This window comes from Zootoca vivipara, chromosome 1 (assembly GCF_963506605.1).
Source record: "Zootoca vivipara chromosome 1, rZooViv1.1, whole genome shotgun sequence".
NCBI classification, from domain to species: Eukaryota; Metazoa; Chordata; class Lepidosauria; order Squamata; family Lacertidae; genus Zootoca; species Zootoca vivipara.
The window spans coordinates 115,074,129-115,091,376 of record NC_083276.1 but is presented as its reverse complement, the minus strand read 5'-3'; the positions used below and the strand labels follow the sequence as shown (position 1 = coordinate 115,091,376).

Sequence of the window (17,248 nt, the reverse complement as noted above, 5' to 3'; positions counted from 1 at the left end):
AGCCGGCTGAATCCTTTTCAAAGGCCTACCTCTGGTTGCATCGTGTCCGGAATGTCTTTATCCTACTTCTTACTCAAATGTTGAGGAGGATTGCAACTGTGTTACATAAACACCTTTATCCTAACCACATACATACATCCAGCCATGCCGTTGAAAGGTTACAGCTGGAATTTGGTGGCAACCTTATTCTGTTTCGATATTTCTGTTATTTCGGAATACTGTATAAATGTTTCCTTAACTGTATGCAATTTAGAAATAAAAGAGGGGAGGGGGAAGGAGTTCAGCCGAGTTGATTTTATAAAAAATAAATATATTTTTTTTACGTCCTGCCCTTAGTAACCACTTCCTAATTACCGACTCCTTTACACGTCCTGGAAACAAATAGAAATGGGGTTTAGGCAGGAGTGAACTTTGTGACCTTTGTCAGTTTCACTTACTGGCGCGCTCCGTTGATTAGGAGGATCGACAGTCAGTGAAGTTAAGCGATCGAGACTTAATGAACGTGAACTTGTGTTTGCTCCCAGCCGGTTGCTGTTGTCGTTATTGGCACTGCTTTGTCATTCCTCGCTCTTGCCTCGGAAACTGCCAAGAGTTATTAGGAGGGCTGCAAACCATGGCGAATAGACCTCTCATGACCCGCCCGGCCGGTTTTCTGCTTCCATTTGCCGAGTGATTCTCAGAAGCCGCGGCCGCAGGTTTCTTTCTCCTCCTGTTGCACAAGGCAGCCTCTTTCCCTCGGCACGAATTCTTTTCCGATCCGAAGCCGAACCAAGCGCCTGCCTGCCATAGCTGCCAAGTTATCCATTTTTTTAAGGGAAATTCCCTCATGCTGAATAGGCCTCCTCGTGAGAAAAGGGAAAACTTGGCAGCTATGCTGCCTGCCCACCCCACACCCTTTGCCGGACTCATTATCTTTTCGCAGTTCTATTTTAGCCTTTCTGCTTGGATATAAATATCTCTTTCCACTCAGGGGGAAATGAGCCACCCCACCCCCCTTTTCCTTACAATGGTTTAAGCACTTTAAAGACATTCTTAAAGACTTGAGTGTCCATTAAAAGCATCTTGCCATATTCCGGGGATTTCTTTCTTTCTTCCTACCTTCCTTCCTTCCTTCCTTCCTATTCTATAGCCTGCTGATAAGCTCCTACAGCCAGAAAGTCCATCGACCAGGGAAGGTAAAATTAAGTCAAGGGAATTTATTCGATTCTGTGCGCATCTAACACCCCAGACCTGCCTCTGCGCGATGCCCGTGGAATCTACAGCTTAAAGAGCGAGCTTTAGGAAGACTCCCGACAGCTCCGAAAAGCCAAGGGGAGGAAGAAAGTCTGCTAAGGTTAAATTTACAGGGATTTACTCGCGGGTATCCATGCCTAGGATCACAGCTGAAGCACAGCAGCTCGATCCTACGAGTTTTGTCTCTGGAGTAAAGTCCAGGGGGACGTTTGCAGCCGCGTAGGTCGGATGAGTAGAATCTGACACTGAGTTCAACGTAACTTTCTGAGAATCGAGGTGTAAGAAAGGCGTAAAAAGAGCCCTACCTCGCCCTTAAACCGCAGAAATAAACAGAGAGCTGTGGCACTGTTTTCACTGTATGAAACACTCGCATTTTAACTTTTCTGAGCTCCAACTTCTGCTTAGCAGCAGGAAGATTCTCCTTAATCTTCACCCTCTTGAAAGCTGCACTAAAGAAGCCCGACGAAGAGACTTGTGACACCTAAAAGACAACTATTTTGTTGCTTTTAGCTCCAAGAGACCCAGGGCTGAACCCACCTGGAAACTAAGCAAACTCACCGGTTCCTTAGAGCCCAGTGGTTCAAATCCAAAGCCCAAGAAAGTGAATCTCCCGGCCTGAGAGGTAGACCTGCTGCAGTTTGTACCTGTGCAATACAGTGTTGCTGTGCAGAGAGGTGGCTTTCATACAAAATACATGTACAGGTATAATGTTATACGAATGAATGTATCATGTCCTCTCACGCCTATACACGTTCTCGTGGTCTTAACAATTAAGTTAGGCTGCAGCTCGAAAGTACTTAGTGAAACAAATTGGGGGACGGTGAATTAATGAAATCAGTACGACTTACTCCGCTGCAAACTGGGTTAGGATCGGTGTTCAGCTTAAAATCGTGGCGCCCCCGGTGCATTTCGGACAAGTTAATGCTTCAGGAAACTCTGGTAAGCACCTCTACCATTAAAACCCCATTGAAGAATACAGTTTGGGTCGAGGCATCGGAGGAAAGCAGAACTAGGGCAGATGAGCTGCTGTTGAGACCATTTCCCCCCTCAAATTACCACCTGGTATCTTAGCTGGCCTGGGAGACCTAGAGCTGAGAACCGTGTCCACATAACATTTAAATGCAGCGTAGACAGGGTTTCTTTTTCCCATCTCAGTCTCCTTCTTTATCTATGAATAGATAATTCTACAGAGGTCCTATCTAGGGCTAAAGTGTGTGTGTGCGCGCGCGTGCGCGTGCGTGCGTGCGTTCTGATATTCTGTAAACATGATCCCAAACTGGAATTTCTCCTTGTGAACTGGTTCGAAATGGATGTCAGCCCCCCCACCCCGCCCGAGGTTGTCAAAGAGAAGGACGGAGGGGGAGGGTCGTCGGCATTTATTAATATTTCAGTCTTATTCAAGCCCCTCTTTTCCTGCCCCCTCCTATTAATCCTCCTCTTCTCCACCCCCACCTCCCAAAAATAGAACAAAACCCCTTATCTGAGAACCGTAACTACTTAGGGAAACAAAGTTTAGAGAGGGAGAAGAGAGGAGGTGGGAGGGAGGGGTGATCTCTCTCTCTCTCTCTCTCTCTCTCTCTCAGGCTCAGTTTCCCGGTGGCCGGGTTACGATCACGTGGGCGTGAGGAGCCAATGGGGGTTCCCTGCTGGCCCTCCCTGCGAAGCCAGGCGCCGCGTCCCCCCTCCCAGCGTGGCCTTAGTTTTTATAAACCATCCCGAGCTGGGGGCGAGCGAGGCCGCCCCGTCCAGCGCTCCGTCCCAGGCAGCAGTCGCCTCGGCTACGGTGGCTTGGCGCGCCATGAGCTGCTGGGGGTCGCCGCCGCCGCCGCTGGGCCGAGGCGGGGAGGAAGCAGGCCAGGGAGAGGAGAAGGAGAAGCAGCAGCGGCGGCGCCCCCGCCTTCAGCAAGGCTCTTCGGCGCAGGCAGCATGAGCCGCGCAGGCAGCGGCTGGGATATGGAGGCGCTACGGGCAGACGCCGGCGGCGGCGGGAGCAGCAGTGGCCGGGGCCAGTGCCGCAATTTCCTATCGCCGTCGGTCTTCGGGGCGGCGCCGCCGCCGCCGGGCCGAGCTGCGGGTCCCACCGCCTCCTCGGGCTTCCCTTACGAGCGCTCGGGCTCTTCGGCCGGGGCGCGCTCGTCGTCGTCGTCGTCAGAGGCGGCCCCTTCCAAGGACTGCTCCAGCGGTGGGCCCCCGACGGCCACGGCCGCCGCGGCCGCGGCCGCCGCACTAGGCTACCACCCGGGCTACCACCACTTCGGCAACGGCTACTACAGCTGCCTGCAGCAGAACGCCGCGCTCAAAGCCTCCCCGCACGCCGCCTTCCCCGTGGAGAAGTACATGGACGTGGCCGGCCTGGCGAGCACCAGCGTTCCGTCGGGCAGCGACGTCTCCTCGCGAGCCAAGGAGGTCTCTTTCTATCAGGGCTACGCCGCTGCCGCCGCCGCCGCCGGCCCTTACCAGCACGTGCCCGCCGGCTACCTGGACATGGTCTCCACCTTCGGCTCGGCGGCGGGCGGCGAGCCCAGGCACGAGACGTACATCTCCATGGAGGGCTACCAGTCGTGGACTTTGGCCAACGGGTGGAACGGCCAGGTGTACTGCGCCAAAGACCAGGCCCAGGGCTCCCACTTTTGGAAGTCCTCCTTCCCAGGTACGGCACGGCCAGGTGCTGATCGCAGCAGGAGGAGGAGGAGGTCAACCGGACAGGAAGCTGACATCTGGGAGAAGTAGCTGCCCACCTAAAACCACAGGGAGGGGAGGGGAAGGGGGAGAGGAGGGGAAAGGAGGGGAAAGTTCCTCCAGCTGGTTAGCTACACGCTGGACCTACCAGGAGCCAGCAAACGTCCTGTTCTCTTTTGCAACTCCCAGAGACCCTCAAGGAAGCCCCACAGAAAGCCGTGGAGCGGCTCCCTTAAGCGTCTGAGCTCTCCATGCTCTCATGTCTTTGCTCCTGGGCTGCAGGGGTCTTTGACACGCCTAACCTGTAATCGCCTTTACTTTCAAAAGAACTTCCTATCCAGTAACTTAGTCTTAGGCTGTAGATAGAATGTCCTATAGTGGGCATTATCTTCCCAGTAAGCCTGTAAGGCGACCGGCTTTTGTTCACTCCCAAGGTTCCTCTGAAATATGTGGGACTTGGTCTGCAATTCTCCTACCCACTTTCCAGGGAAAATAGGAAACCCATTGAGCTCAATGGGATTGACTTCGGGGTAGGATTGTACTATTTGTGCAGTCATTCTCATTATGTCCGTACAGAAGCCACACGGCAATATGTTGGGGGTCCTTCCCCCAAACACCCCAGACCTAAAACCCAAATCTAGGAAGGTCCCCTTGGCTTGCATTGTGTGTGTGTGTGTGTGTGTGTGTGTGTGTGTGTGTGTGTGTGTGTGTGAACTTCCAGAAAAGGCATCGGAACAAGTTCCACTAAAATACTCGCCATTTATTTCTGAGCAGACTGGATAAGGATCTCAGCCCTGCAGCCTGATCCGAGGCGTATTTTCCTCGGGAAAAGCCACCCCTCACCCTTTACGTTACTCTCTCAGAAAGTCCCTCGCGGGCTTCTTGCAGCCTTGAGCTTTAAAATAAAATCAGATCCGCTGGAAAGTAATCCGAGGGACTGAAAGCCGGAGAGGAAATGAGTTGAGGATTTGAGGGGCGGGGGGGGGGGACTTCTGGCCTTAATGAAGACGGGCCTCTCCGAGGCTGGCCGTGATCGTTTTACTGTTGTTGGCTGCTGCAAACTTGCCCCAGAGCCCGCAAACCTCGGGGGGGGGGGCGCAGAGTATCCCGTGTCAACCATCGGCAGCCACAAGCAAATCAAGCAAGGAAGATACAGTGTTTCAAAGTTTCTCCTCTCTCTCTCTCTCTGTGTGTGTGTGTGTGTGTGTGTGTCTGTCTGTCTGTCTGTCTGTCTGTCTGTCTGTGTGCTTGAGAGCGCAAGTGTGCATTTCCCTTTTGAACCATATGCACTTGAGGAGTTAGATTAAACAAAATAAGAAATCTTCACTGAAACAGCTGCAAACCAGCTCTTGTGTTGCATCGTCTCCAAAGAGAGCTGTCGGCCGTTAAGTTAAGGCGTAAGACTAAGTAGTACTGTAATGGTAAAAAAATATAAAAAAAATGTTTTTAAACTTGCCCGTTGGTCTCCTCTTTTCGTAGGGGACGTTGCACTAAATCAGCCGGATATGTGTGTCTACCGGCGAGGGAGGAAGAAGCGCGTGCCTTACACGAAGCTGCAGCTCAAGGAACTGGAGAGCGAGTACGCCGTGAACAAATTCATAAACAAGGACAAGAGGCGGAGGATATCAGCGGCCACCAACCTCTCGGAGAGACAAGTCACTATTTGGTTTCAGAACCGCAGGGTCAAGGACAAGAAGATAGTCTCCAAGCTGAAGGACAATGTCTCCTGATCCGGGCCCAAATCGGTTTTTTTTGGAGGGGGGGTAGGATCTATCTCTAGCTATAAATATATATATAAATATATATTAATTGCAAACCATCCACTATCGGCTCAAAAAGACTTTTGGAAAGACTTGAAATATATTTAATATTTTTCCCCGGGGGGGAGGGGGGAGGGAGGAACCTTGTTGAAGGACTTATAGGGAAAGGTTCGCAATTTCTTTTTCGGATTTACTTGCAAGTCTTAAACTTCCTCTTCCCCCCCTTAAAAAAAAGTCATTTTCCTTCGTTGTATTTTGGTAGGTTCTGTTCCCTTCCCCCATCCCCCCACCCCCACCAGGAGGCCTTCCTGAAAAACCGCTAAACTAGCCTTAAGAATATGCCAAGTGCTAAAAGGAGCTGGTGTGATTATAGATAGATATATATAATCTATATATCTATAGTCTATCCTTATCATCAATCTCCCGAATTTTCATAGTGGACCAGAAGACAAGAATTATGTGCAAGGGAGTTGTGTGGTGATGACGTCAACGCCAAGGTAAATGAAGTCGATGGTCGCCACTGACCTCTGACCTTAATGTGAAATTACTTTTTTTTTTAAGAGGACTGCATTTTTCCTTCCACCTCCTCCTCCGAAAACCGATCCCCCACGATCTTAAACCGGAGTCAGAGGGTTGGAGACCTGCCGTTCCAGGCTTAACTAAGCAAAGTTCATTTAGGGGAGTATACACTGTAGAAATGAGTTCGTAATTCCTCCCAAGACCATCTGTTTAGAATGGGGTGGTTGTCAGGTTTATAAATAATCTTTTTGAAACGAACCCCAAAAATGCATTGTTGATTAGGTTGCCCACCTCCCACACATTTGCTGCGGGTAGCGGGGAAGAAATAACCGGTTGCTTTTATGTACAGTCAATGGAGTCAGATTTCCTGCAGTAGTGAAAGGCAAGATCCGACCCAAAGGAAACCTACCCGTACTTTACGCACCGTAAAGTTAGTTCCACTAAGTTTCGTGATGGTTTGCTGCCATGCATGGTGGATTATTGGAACCAAACGGGGCTTTATAAGTGCTTTAAATTTTGGCCGGATCCTGTCTGCAATTTTTTTGGGGGGTGCGTGTGTGTTCGCGCGTGTGAAGTGGAAGTGGTGACGTTGGGTTGCTTGCTGTTGCACTCGCATGCAGTCTGCAACCGATGCTTAACACGTAAGCTCTTTTTCATGATTGTTGTACTAAGAGCTAGGGCACCTCACGCGCTCGGCTGAATTCTCAACTTAGTACAGTGGCCTGGAGTTCCGGGGTTTTTAAACCGACTGTGCCTAATATGTTTAGTTTGTATAAAGGTGTGTATAAATCGATGCGTATTTTTATATAAATATCGGGACGTTCTGTTAACTCTTCTGTTTTGTCTCCTCCTCCACAATCACCAAAAAAAAAGCATTCGCTTTTAACCCTTCCTGGGAATGGGCAGGCTTCTGCTCAGAGCAGTGGGAGCTTGGCGATAGATTTTGTTAACTACAGTACATGAAACGGGTGTTAGTGAAAGAAGCAATAAATGACAAAAAATAGGTTTGGTTTTTTAAAAGAGTCCTAGTACGTTACGTAGACCCAAGAGTTGGGTGTTTTATTTCCTCTCCCGGTTGCAACAAGCGAGTGCACAGCATCGAGCAAAAATTCCAGGCGCCACGGAAGAGATACAATGGCGAAGTATCTCCTTTTCCAGGTGGGTTGTTGGGTCGCAGCAGATTTGCGCAAAGCCTCAAAGAGGGAAACTCGTTTGGCGCCCGCCTGGTTAGAGGCGAAAAGTTTGCTGTGGAGTGAATCTGATCTGAATCCGACTCCCTGTTGTCGGTCCCCTTTCTTTAGGTTCGAGTAGGAAACGAAAGCCCTGCGACCCTCACTCCTTCCTGCTGCTCCCATACTTAACTACTTGGTAAAACTGAGACCTCGTGCTTTGCTCTGCTTTGCTTTGGGATACAAGCAGATCTTTAACTCACGGGCTGATAGCGTCGTTGAGGAAAGCGCCAGCCGCAGGGGCAGGGAGAGAATGATCTGTTTCTTGAATGGACTTCAAGGGACTTAAGGCTACACAGCCCTCTGGAGCAGAAGCCCCTGAACTCATTTAATGATTAAAAAGGATAATTGAATTTAGTGGGCGGGGCGGAAAAAAGGAAGTATTGAACTTTGGCCCTTGCGTTTCAAAATCGTTTCCCATCCTGCTCCCAAACTCTTGCTCTACGGCTAATTTTCGTTTTTACTTGGTTAAAAGGCTTGATCTCACAAGCTGTTAGACATGTTCCTCCTCACTACCCCGAATAAACTGATTTATTTATTTTCGATGCCCAGAGGGAAAGAAAACGACACGTCTCTGTGTGTGTTTGTCAGAAAGGGCCTTAAAAAGAAAATAAAAGAAAGGAGTCTGTTTTCAAACAGTGAGCGGGTGTGATGTTGGGGTTTCGCTTTGTTTTAAGTATCTAAAGCCATGCCAGTGTAATATGTCTTATCCTTCGGTTTTTGCTGAAGTAATAGATGACTCCGAGCACATATGTGAAACACTTGAAATGCAAGTATTATATTTCAAGGGCCGTGTCCGTGTATTTCAGTTCACTACAAAGACGGGGGTCTTTGGAAATCTTCAACGTTTGCGCTGTCCCACTTCTTTCCCCGCGCCCCTGCGTTTTGGACGCCTTTCCTTGGAATCTGGGGTTTGGCGCTGGACGCAAATAGCTGGGTTTTTTTTAAAAAAACAAATAAAATAAAAAGAGAAGAGAAGAGAAGAGAGAAAGAGCATCTTTCTATGGCCGTCTTTTCCTTTCCTCCCTAGCTTCTGTCCCCTCTCTCGATTTAAATCCCACCCAAAATAATAGTACACTCAACTAGAGAGGATGAAAGGTTTTCCAAGGCATGAACAAATGTTTTTGTGTGTGTGTGTGTTTTTATGTTAATGCAGACAGGTAAACATACTCCTGAAATAAGTTGCTGCAAACTATTATACTGATGGAATAAATATGTGTTGGGTGTTATGTAGCAGCAGTTGGTGGGGGTGAGTCTGGGAAGGGTTAGGTATTCGTAGTGGAAGTAAATAATATGATAGTGGGTTTTTTTAATTTCTGGTATCTCCTCCTTTGGAGGGTGTACAAAACAAATTTTCGTAACATTTTCACTCATGCACACACACAAACACACACACACGCAAAATACTCATACGGAAATGAAATCACTGCTTGGCGTGCTGAGTTTTGAATTCCCCTCTTATGCAAAGATAATGTTAACTCTGCCGCCTTGTTGCCACTGAAAACATCAATAAATCCAGACCTGTTTTCGTACTGCGCTAACTCACCTCCTTAACATCCAGAATTGAGTTGCAATTCTGTGGGAAGAAGCTCCATTGAGGTCAATGGAACTGACTTTCAAACAACTTTTGGGGTGCTAAAGTGATTCGCTCTCTACTCATGCGATGCGCTACTGTAAATGCAAGCCGTAGCTGGGGTCCTAAAATCACTTTAGGCTGCAACCACCCCACTCCACCCTGCACACAAGACTTTCAGGAACTAATGAGTGCCATTCAATTCGGCGCCGCTCGCTTCTGAGTGGGCATGTATAAATAAGGCGGCCCTCTTCTCAGAACCCCCCCCCCGCAGGAAGCCCTGGGAGGACTCAGTCCAGAGTAAAGGTGGGGAGTGCTACCTTGTGCTGCGCAAATGCGGAGGGAACCCTGGGGAATGAACTTTGAACTGGCTGCTGAATCAACAGCGTCGAAAGGGCTACCCGCACCCTCTCTGCTCATAAAGGAACCGAAAGTGTACCAAATGCCAAATTTAATTAGAAAGGCTGCCGGGAGAGAGCTGGAGGCGAGGGACGCTAACGGGTTAAATTATATATATATATCCCCCCCACCCCCCCACGACAGCTAGTACAGTACTGTACAAAATTAAGGCCTCTCTCCGACCATTGTGCTTCGGCTGCAAAGAGACACACAGCGTGCTTTACACCAGAGTAATTCCTTTGATTTGAATGGGCCTGCTCACGAGTGGACTGCAGCGCTCAAGTGCAATTCGGGATTATCCAGGGGCGCCAAATCTAGCAACTCTTGGCATCGTTTCCAGTTCCTTAAAAATTGGCTGAACAAGTCTCAACTATCTGGAGTAACGCCTTTTGTGTTAAGTGTGTGGGCAGCTAGCGCCTAAGCGGGGGAGGGGGGAGCTGTCCGAAAGTGCACGGTCGTTTGCTTGTAATCGGGAATTGTGGACAATATTTTGTTAGGCAAATTACACAAAGACCGCCATCGCGGCTGCGTGGGGTTAGTTGCTGGTTTCCTGCCGCTGCTAAGCGAGACAGTTCAATGTGTAGAACAATACTGCCATCTGCTGGACGAATTGCAGCATAAGCCGAGGAGAAATTCTATTCGCAACATTCCGAGCAATATGTATGAACACAACTTTCATGTCGTAATTGAAAGGATATGCCCGTAAAATGAAAGCGGGGAAAAGGGAAATATGGATTCCTGTGGAATGTTCGCGCTTGGTTTCCTGGGTAGCCAACACATTTTAAACTGTAATATTAAAATAAACACTGCAAACAGCTCAATTATGAGACTCTTCATTCTGAAGCCTCAGCTCAGATAACCGAGGCTCTTAGACAGCTGTACTGTAATTAGAAGAGGCCCATTTCATTCATTGAGAATTACTTCCGAATATGGTCAGGAATATGGCCGGGCCATGATCCTAACCAGGTTAGGAAATAAAATAGCTTTACTCTGGTGCATGCTATTTTTCCTGATACAGTAGTGTCAGTCTAATTTTGCAATATGTGGGCGTAGGTTTTACAGTTTGCTTACAACTATAGTTAACATTTCACTAACAGTGTTATTTCATCCACGTCCTTGGATCTACCTATATTTCCTTCGCATATTATGCCTGAATTGGTTAGCTAAGAGTTTACTGATTCCTTAAGGGTTGTGCTTTTTCAGACCTATAAAAATAGTTTGAAGAGTGAGTCACTTTTCTTTCTGGCAGCGGACTGGCTAGTTCATTAGTATGTGCACTGGGGAAGGAAAAAAGTTTTTATTTTGCTTCGATTATTTAATTTCTATACTGCTAAATATATTTAAAAAATACATCTGAGCGGTGTACAATAAAACTGAAGCAACAACAGACAACAGACAACAAAATATTACAAAAATGCACAGCTACATATAAAAACGTTACCTTAATAATACTAATACATGCACATGAATATCAATTCATTTTCCTTCTGACACATCCTCCCTCTCAGCCCCCGGGTTCTCACCCAGGGTCCAAACAAACTCTTAGCTCACCCACAAAAGTTTCATGAGAAGAGTTCCTGGAGACTGCAGACATCACGCTTCTATCTTACTTGGTATTTATGGGCAGCCCCAGAGCTGATGGGGCTTCCTCAAGCTGCCCATAGCTGTGTCCCGTTCATCTGTACTCTCCACACCCAGTTCCAGGTGCAGCAGGTTTGTTGAGTTTCCCAGGGGGAAGGGGTCCAAAGGATGGAGAAAGGGCCCCCTCTAACTACAGCAGGTATGGCCAAACTTGGCCCTCCAGGTGTTTTGGGACTACAATTCCCATCATCCCTGACCACTGGTCCTGTTAGCTAGGGATGATGAGAGTTGAAGTCCCAAAACACCTGGAGGGCCAAGTTTGGCCGTGCCTGAAGTACAGCTCTTTCTTCCCCCTCCGCCCTTTCCTCTTCCATGAATGTTTTGTGTATGTGTGTGTACAAAAGGGGGGGAATAAATAACCTCCTTCACCCCCCCCCCTTTGGCTTAGTCTGATCGCTAGTTCACTGAACTTGGAAACTAAAAAAGCAAAGTGGAAGGAAGTCTGCAATCTTATACACCCTTTCAATGGGACTTATTTCCGAGGAGACAGGAATAGGACTGCATTGTCCTACTACACTGGATATGACTGTTATTTCCCACTGATTCTGAGACCATACCTTTAGGATTATCAACTCTGTTTTACAGGAAGTAAGCCCTACTGAATCCTAACCATGTCTACTCAGAAGTCAATAGCAGTTACTCCCAGGTAAACGGGGTTAGGTTATAATTGCAACCTTACTCTCTCCAGCCTAACATTTAAATCCTGGGACATTTGTTGTTTTGTCGTCAGAGCACGCCAGGCACTCCTGTCTTCCACTGCCTCCTGCAGTTTGGTCAAACTCATGTTGGTAGCATAAGGTCCTCTAAAAGTCAGTGGGATTAGGGTCATATTGTGTGCCTGTGATTTATGTTCACTAAAGGGGGCCACATTTGTGGGATTCATTTTGTGCCCCCCCAAAAAAAACCTCCAAGGTCCTAGAGTTAGACTAAAGGAATATGGAACAGAGTACCTCTCTGGGCATGTGTTTTGCTCATAATTTTGCGATGCATTTCAGAACCGAGTTTAAGCCCCACATTTCACATATAAACTAACTCCGAGCCCCACCCAACCGTTCTTTCTCAGCAGTCTATTATTAGGTGGGTGGGTGGGTGGGTGCAAACTTTTTAGTTTTTGCTGTTAAACAATTTGAGTCAGACATCCTGCAAGTTGCTCTGGGTCTGTTATTCTGTCCCTTTTTGCATATGCACTATATCTTGGAAGTAAGTAACATTCAAATCAATGTGATTAATTTCCTGGTAAACGTGATTAGGGTCAGATTATGGACCAGATGAAGCGGCATATTTCTGATGTAAGAACTTCTCCCGGACTGTGTAAGCTTGCCAGTTATACAGAACTCTTCGTAATGCAGAACCAGAATTAATTTTCAGCTTACACGTGGAGTCAGTTTACCCACTATTTGTAGTCCCAGAGCTGGATTTATGCGCAAGTTAAGTAACCAACCGTTTAGGACCTCAGATTATGAGCAGCCTGCAAGCAGGCAGTCTCAGCTACAGAGTAAGGGTGCTTGTTTTGCACGTGGTGCAATTGATCACTGTATAAATAAATGTCCTGTGAATAAAAACAATCTTGTCTTCTTCAAATCTGAGTTGCAGACCCAACAAAAATAGACTTGCTGCAAGGTATATAATTTGGTTTGATACTTATCTTTTAGCTGCATCCTCACTGCTGTACCGGTATATATTCAAGTACTGTATAAGGTTTTATTATTTCTATTTTCATTGTCCTTTCTGCTAGAATGGTCCGCATTTTGAGGGTAATGCTATGGGGCCTCTTAATAGTGACATCATTTCACCGCATCTTAACACCCAGCCCTTTCTGGTTTTCCCTTCTGATAGAGTGGCTCTATTTATCTAATAAACACACGTCTCTCCTGGGCCTGAACCATGACTCCTTCTGAATATGTTCAACATTGCACTGTGAGTGTATGGTAATAGTCTCTCTTGCTTCGTGATTTCTCGAGAGGGTAATTAACTTGTTTTAATTACGAGTTCATCAGTATTTTCTCATCGGCATTTCCAATCTAGAGGCCACCGACAAGACGCGCCCAAAGTCAAACATCCTAATTGATTTCAATGGGAAAGGCTTAGATCTAAGGACTTTCTCGGCTCTCCCATTCTATCACTCAGTCCATTGGCTAATTTCCATGCCGTTCTATAGCCCACCTTTCTTCCGCCGTGAGCCCAAACAGGAAGACGTGAGGTTGCCAGGAGGTCTCCCAGCTGGGCATAGACCAGACCTGCTCAGCAAACTGAGTGCCTCTCGCGTACCTTCCGACCATCGCCCTAGGATTCCCACGAATAACTCCCGCGGTTATGCACGGGAGTCAAAGAAAGCAAAATTTGGTCAATTCGGTATCAAAATATAACACACATAGACATGAAGTTTAGATCGAAGAATTTAGGCTGCACCCCTTTGCGCCCCTACTATGGAACTCAATGGGTATTACTTCTCAGTAAGACCTGCGAGGAACTGCGCGGTTCCATCGATTTGGCCTCCTTTGTTTTGAGCAAGGATAGAGGATGGGATAGAACGTTTATAGATTACGTAAGACAGGGGTGAGTGCCCCTTTTTGTACCTGTGTATTTAAGGCAGAGGTGGAAATTTCCTATTTCTGTAAGCGTAACGAGGGGTGGAAGAATTGTTGTCCATTAAGGCTGTAACCCTACACACTTCTTGAAAACCGTGAGGGCTTGCTACTGAGAAAACACGCATAGGATTGCTCTGCCAATTCCTGAAGTTTCATAGCTAAGCAACACGGACCACTTGCTACTGTAGCAATATCTTCGACGGGTTTCAGGGGCTCATCATATTGGACAGCGAGCCCTCTCCGCGCCAAGCTTCTCCGATGTGAAGGCGGCAGATGCGCAAGGCAGTAATGGCTTTGGCATAAATTCCCATGGAATAAAGTGGGATTTAGTCACGGATAAGAGATGAGTGGAAGCGTTTAGGAGAATATCTTAGAGGGCACAATAGTCAACATAACCTACAAGTAGGAATGAACATATGAGCAGCAGATCATACTAAATAAAGGAAGATTTGAGACGAAAATGGGTGGAATAATAGAATATGCAGCCGACAAAGGTTTACCTAGAATGCCATGGAGCGATAGACTGAGAAGTCCCAGGATAAGGGATAAATGATGGATATTGTATTATGTATATACAAGTTGCAATAACGCATAAACAAAAATTTTTTTAAAAAACGAATAAAGTGGGATTTATATTCAAGAATGCACTGAAAGAGGCGGGCTGCATAGCCATAGTTTTAAATGTGCCGTCATTTCATCTATATGAAAAACTGAGAACATTATATTATATGTTATATCTGTTCTGCCGTTTAAAATAAATTTCTGTGATTGATTTGCACCAGAGGGTTATCTGTTGCTCTATCTACCTAGCATTAAAGAGAGAGGAATTAAAAGACACACACAAAACGCACATTTTCTTAAGTAGCAGAACAGTAATCAGTTGTCTTTTAGAGAAAGGTTTTTGCCAGAAACTTCTGAGCTCTGTTCCCCGTTGGATGAGACCTGCTGGAGAAAGCCAAAACCCCCAAGTTAATAAGAGAAACTCAATTGGTAGACATAAGTCAAACAATAAAAATTAAATGTAGTGGTGAGCAATATCCTCCGGCGGTGCCTGTGTGGTCTGGTGCGGTCTGCAGCATCATGTGGGGAATAATCATTTAAAGATTTATTTCAAAGCCGAGGGATTTTGTTTTGTTTTGCTGCTCTCTGGCGGGGGTGCTCTTCGGCTGGGGGTGCCTCGCCATCAAAGCAGAGAGGAAAGAGCCGCGCCTGTGATCTCCAAGGGAAAATCCAAGATAACTTTGACCAATAAGATAATACAACATAAGGAATTAAACCTTCCAGGTTCACCATATTAGGGTTGGGTTTTTTGTTTTTTTTTAGAAATAAAACAATCAGACAAGCAAGCAAGCAAAGAACAGCAACAGGACAAGGAGGAACCAATGCTCTCTCTCTCGTTCTCAAAAGACTGGATAGAAGCTGAACGCGCTAAAAGTTCGAAATTCATAATAACGCAGGGTAGGATCCTTACGCATCTTGGAGGCCGAAATGCTTACTGTCTGTAACCGGGCTTACATTATTTTGATGCTTGTTTTGGTGCCTGAGGAGAAAAGTCCGAATTGTCCCAGATTTGAATTATTTTCCCCAAGTGTTCATTCAGCCTCTAGGCAAGGCCCTCCTGGACTCAGGAAGGGACCCTCACTCGCAGGCCACCGGCCACAGCCACGATGCTGGAGAGCGTCTGCGTCCTCGACGGCTCGGTCGATTCCAGCCGCTCAGAATCAGGGCCTCCGCGGAGAGGGGACAAAAGCCAGCCCGGTTGCGAATTTGTTTCTGACACTTCCTAAGGGTAACCCTCGCATTCCGTTTTTAAACGCGCCACGTTTAAATGAGACCGGTCTGGTGACAAATGGCTGCTGCGGACGACTTGGGGACTTTTTTTTTTAAGGCGTTTCGCAAAACAAACATCGCGTCTCCGTTACAGAGCCGCTCACAAAGTTTTCTTAAGTAAAAAATGTACCTGCCTCAAATGGTTAATGAGTAAGGCACTCTCTGAGGAATAGTGTCCTTCCTTTCTGGTCCCTTGACGGTGCGGCCCAAAGAGCCAACAAAGCAGATCTGCTTCGGGGTGGGTAAGGTGGAGATTCAGCCTCAAACGCGAAAGTCCCCATGTCATTTGTTGTTGTTGCTCCTGCCTCCCGAAGGGGTGTGTGTGTGTGTGTGTGTGTGTAATGCCATGCAAATTAGCACTGTCCATTAGGCGGTCATGACTTAAAAGGCTCGCCATAGCCGCTATTACGCATATCCTCGCCCTCTGCTCTGCCGGACCGTTAGCAGGTAGGTTCCTCCTTTTCCTTCCTGCGAAGCGAAGTGTTAATTTCAAAGCAAGCAGGCCTCGATCTTCGCGGAAGACCTTCCTTAGCAGGCCGCTCCTTTGCGGGGAGCTACTTTCTACGTAAGCCAAAGTCAGTCCCAAGCAAATCGATGGGAGGAACTTCCAGAGACACCTTACCACGCAGAAGGTTTGGAAGTGAGTTAGGTAAGGTTCCATGAGAGCATAGGAAAAATTGAGCTCCCTTCCCTTTCAGCACAATATCCCCCCCCCCAGGAATTGTGTTTTTTTTAAAAAAAAATGTATGTCCGTTTTATACATTATATCATACACACACCGATTATTGTAAAGAATGGCGTATGAGAAGGAGCAAGAACTGGCTTTTAATGGAAATCCTTGTAGAAACACGCCAAATGTTGTAATTTTAAAATGGGGAAAACTTGTATTGGCAAGCAATCTCCACTGGGTATGAAGGGATAAGTTTCATTAAAATAAACAGATCTCTCTTCCCCCCTCCCTAATGTGTTCATTCGATTTCACAGATAAATAGGACACTTGTCCGCGCATTCTGTATACAGGTAGAACGTATTAACATTGTACATAATATATCAGTAATGGGAACTGTTAATTCATAATTCAGAACTGCCGAAATTGCATTGTGCCTGTGATCCTACGCATGCTTACCTATAGGAGCAAACCTCATTGAACTCAGTAAGCCTTACTTCTGAGTAAAGACTGCACCGCACATTTGTGTTTACAGAAATGCCTTAGAGTCACGCGGTGTGTCAAGTTCAAATCCTCATGTATCCGTGAGGGACTGCGGCTCATTCCGCTTCCTGCTCCCTCACAATAGACAGGAGGCAAAATATGTGCGGAATATGCGCGTATGAAATAACAAAACAATTTCCTTGCCGAAGCAGCACGTCCCCACCTTTATACGTATATAGATTGAGGTACTGTACTTAGACAAAGTTCATAAAGGCAAGGTTTGTATATTACTTATGCAAAGAACAAATATGCAAGTGTGTGCGTGTGTGCAATGTTACACACACACACACGGTCTTAATTAACTCTTGGAATAATAAATTATGGTGAGGGAAGCCCATGATGGAGGTTATAATGCAGAACCCGACTAATTTGCGTCTGCCAGGGAGGGAGCAGAGAACGGGGAGATCCTGCAGGTTGAAGCCCTGGAACGGGGGAGGGGGGGTCTTCTAAAACTTTGCCACCAGGGCATTCCCCGTCCACTTGCCCATGGGCGTTCCATGACTGGAGTCTACCATCTCTTCCCCACTCCGCTCCCGCCCTCTTCCTCCTCCTCCTCTTCCTCCTCCTCCTCCTCCGCTGCACTGGGG

General features: G+C 47.0%; 1 protein-coding gene across 1 annotated transcript; it reads left to right on the top strand.

The window, feature by feature from the left end:
• The first annotated feature begins 3,159 nt into the window (after positions 1-3,159).
• Positions 3,160-5,735, top strand: HOXD13 (homeobox D13). Its single transcript, XM_035131472.2, has 2 exons — positions 3,160-3,883; positions 5,392-5,735. Exons 1-2 carry the CDS (start codon positions 3,160-3,162, stop codon positions 5,640-5,642), a joined length of 975 nt encoding a protein of 324 aa, XP_034987363.1. The 3' UTR covers positions 5,643-5,735.
• The last annotated feature ends 11,513 nt before the right edge of the window (positions 5,736-17,248 follow it).

Excerpts from the sequence above, each read along its gene's own strand:
- HOXD13 (XM_035131472.2), top strand. The coding sequence starts at position 3,160 with ATGAGCCGCGCAGGCAGCGGCTGGGATATGGAGGCGCTACGGGCAGAC. Across the intron at positions 3,884-5,391 it reads TTGGAAGTCCTCCTTCCCAG|GGGACGTTGCACTAAATCAG; the intron begins GTACGGCACGGC and ends CTCTTTTCGTAG.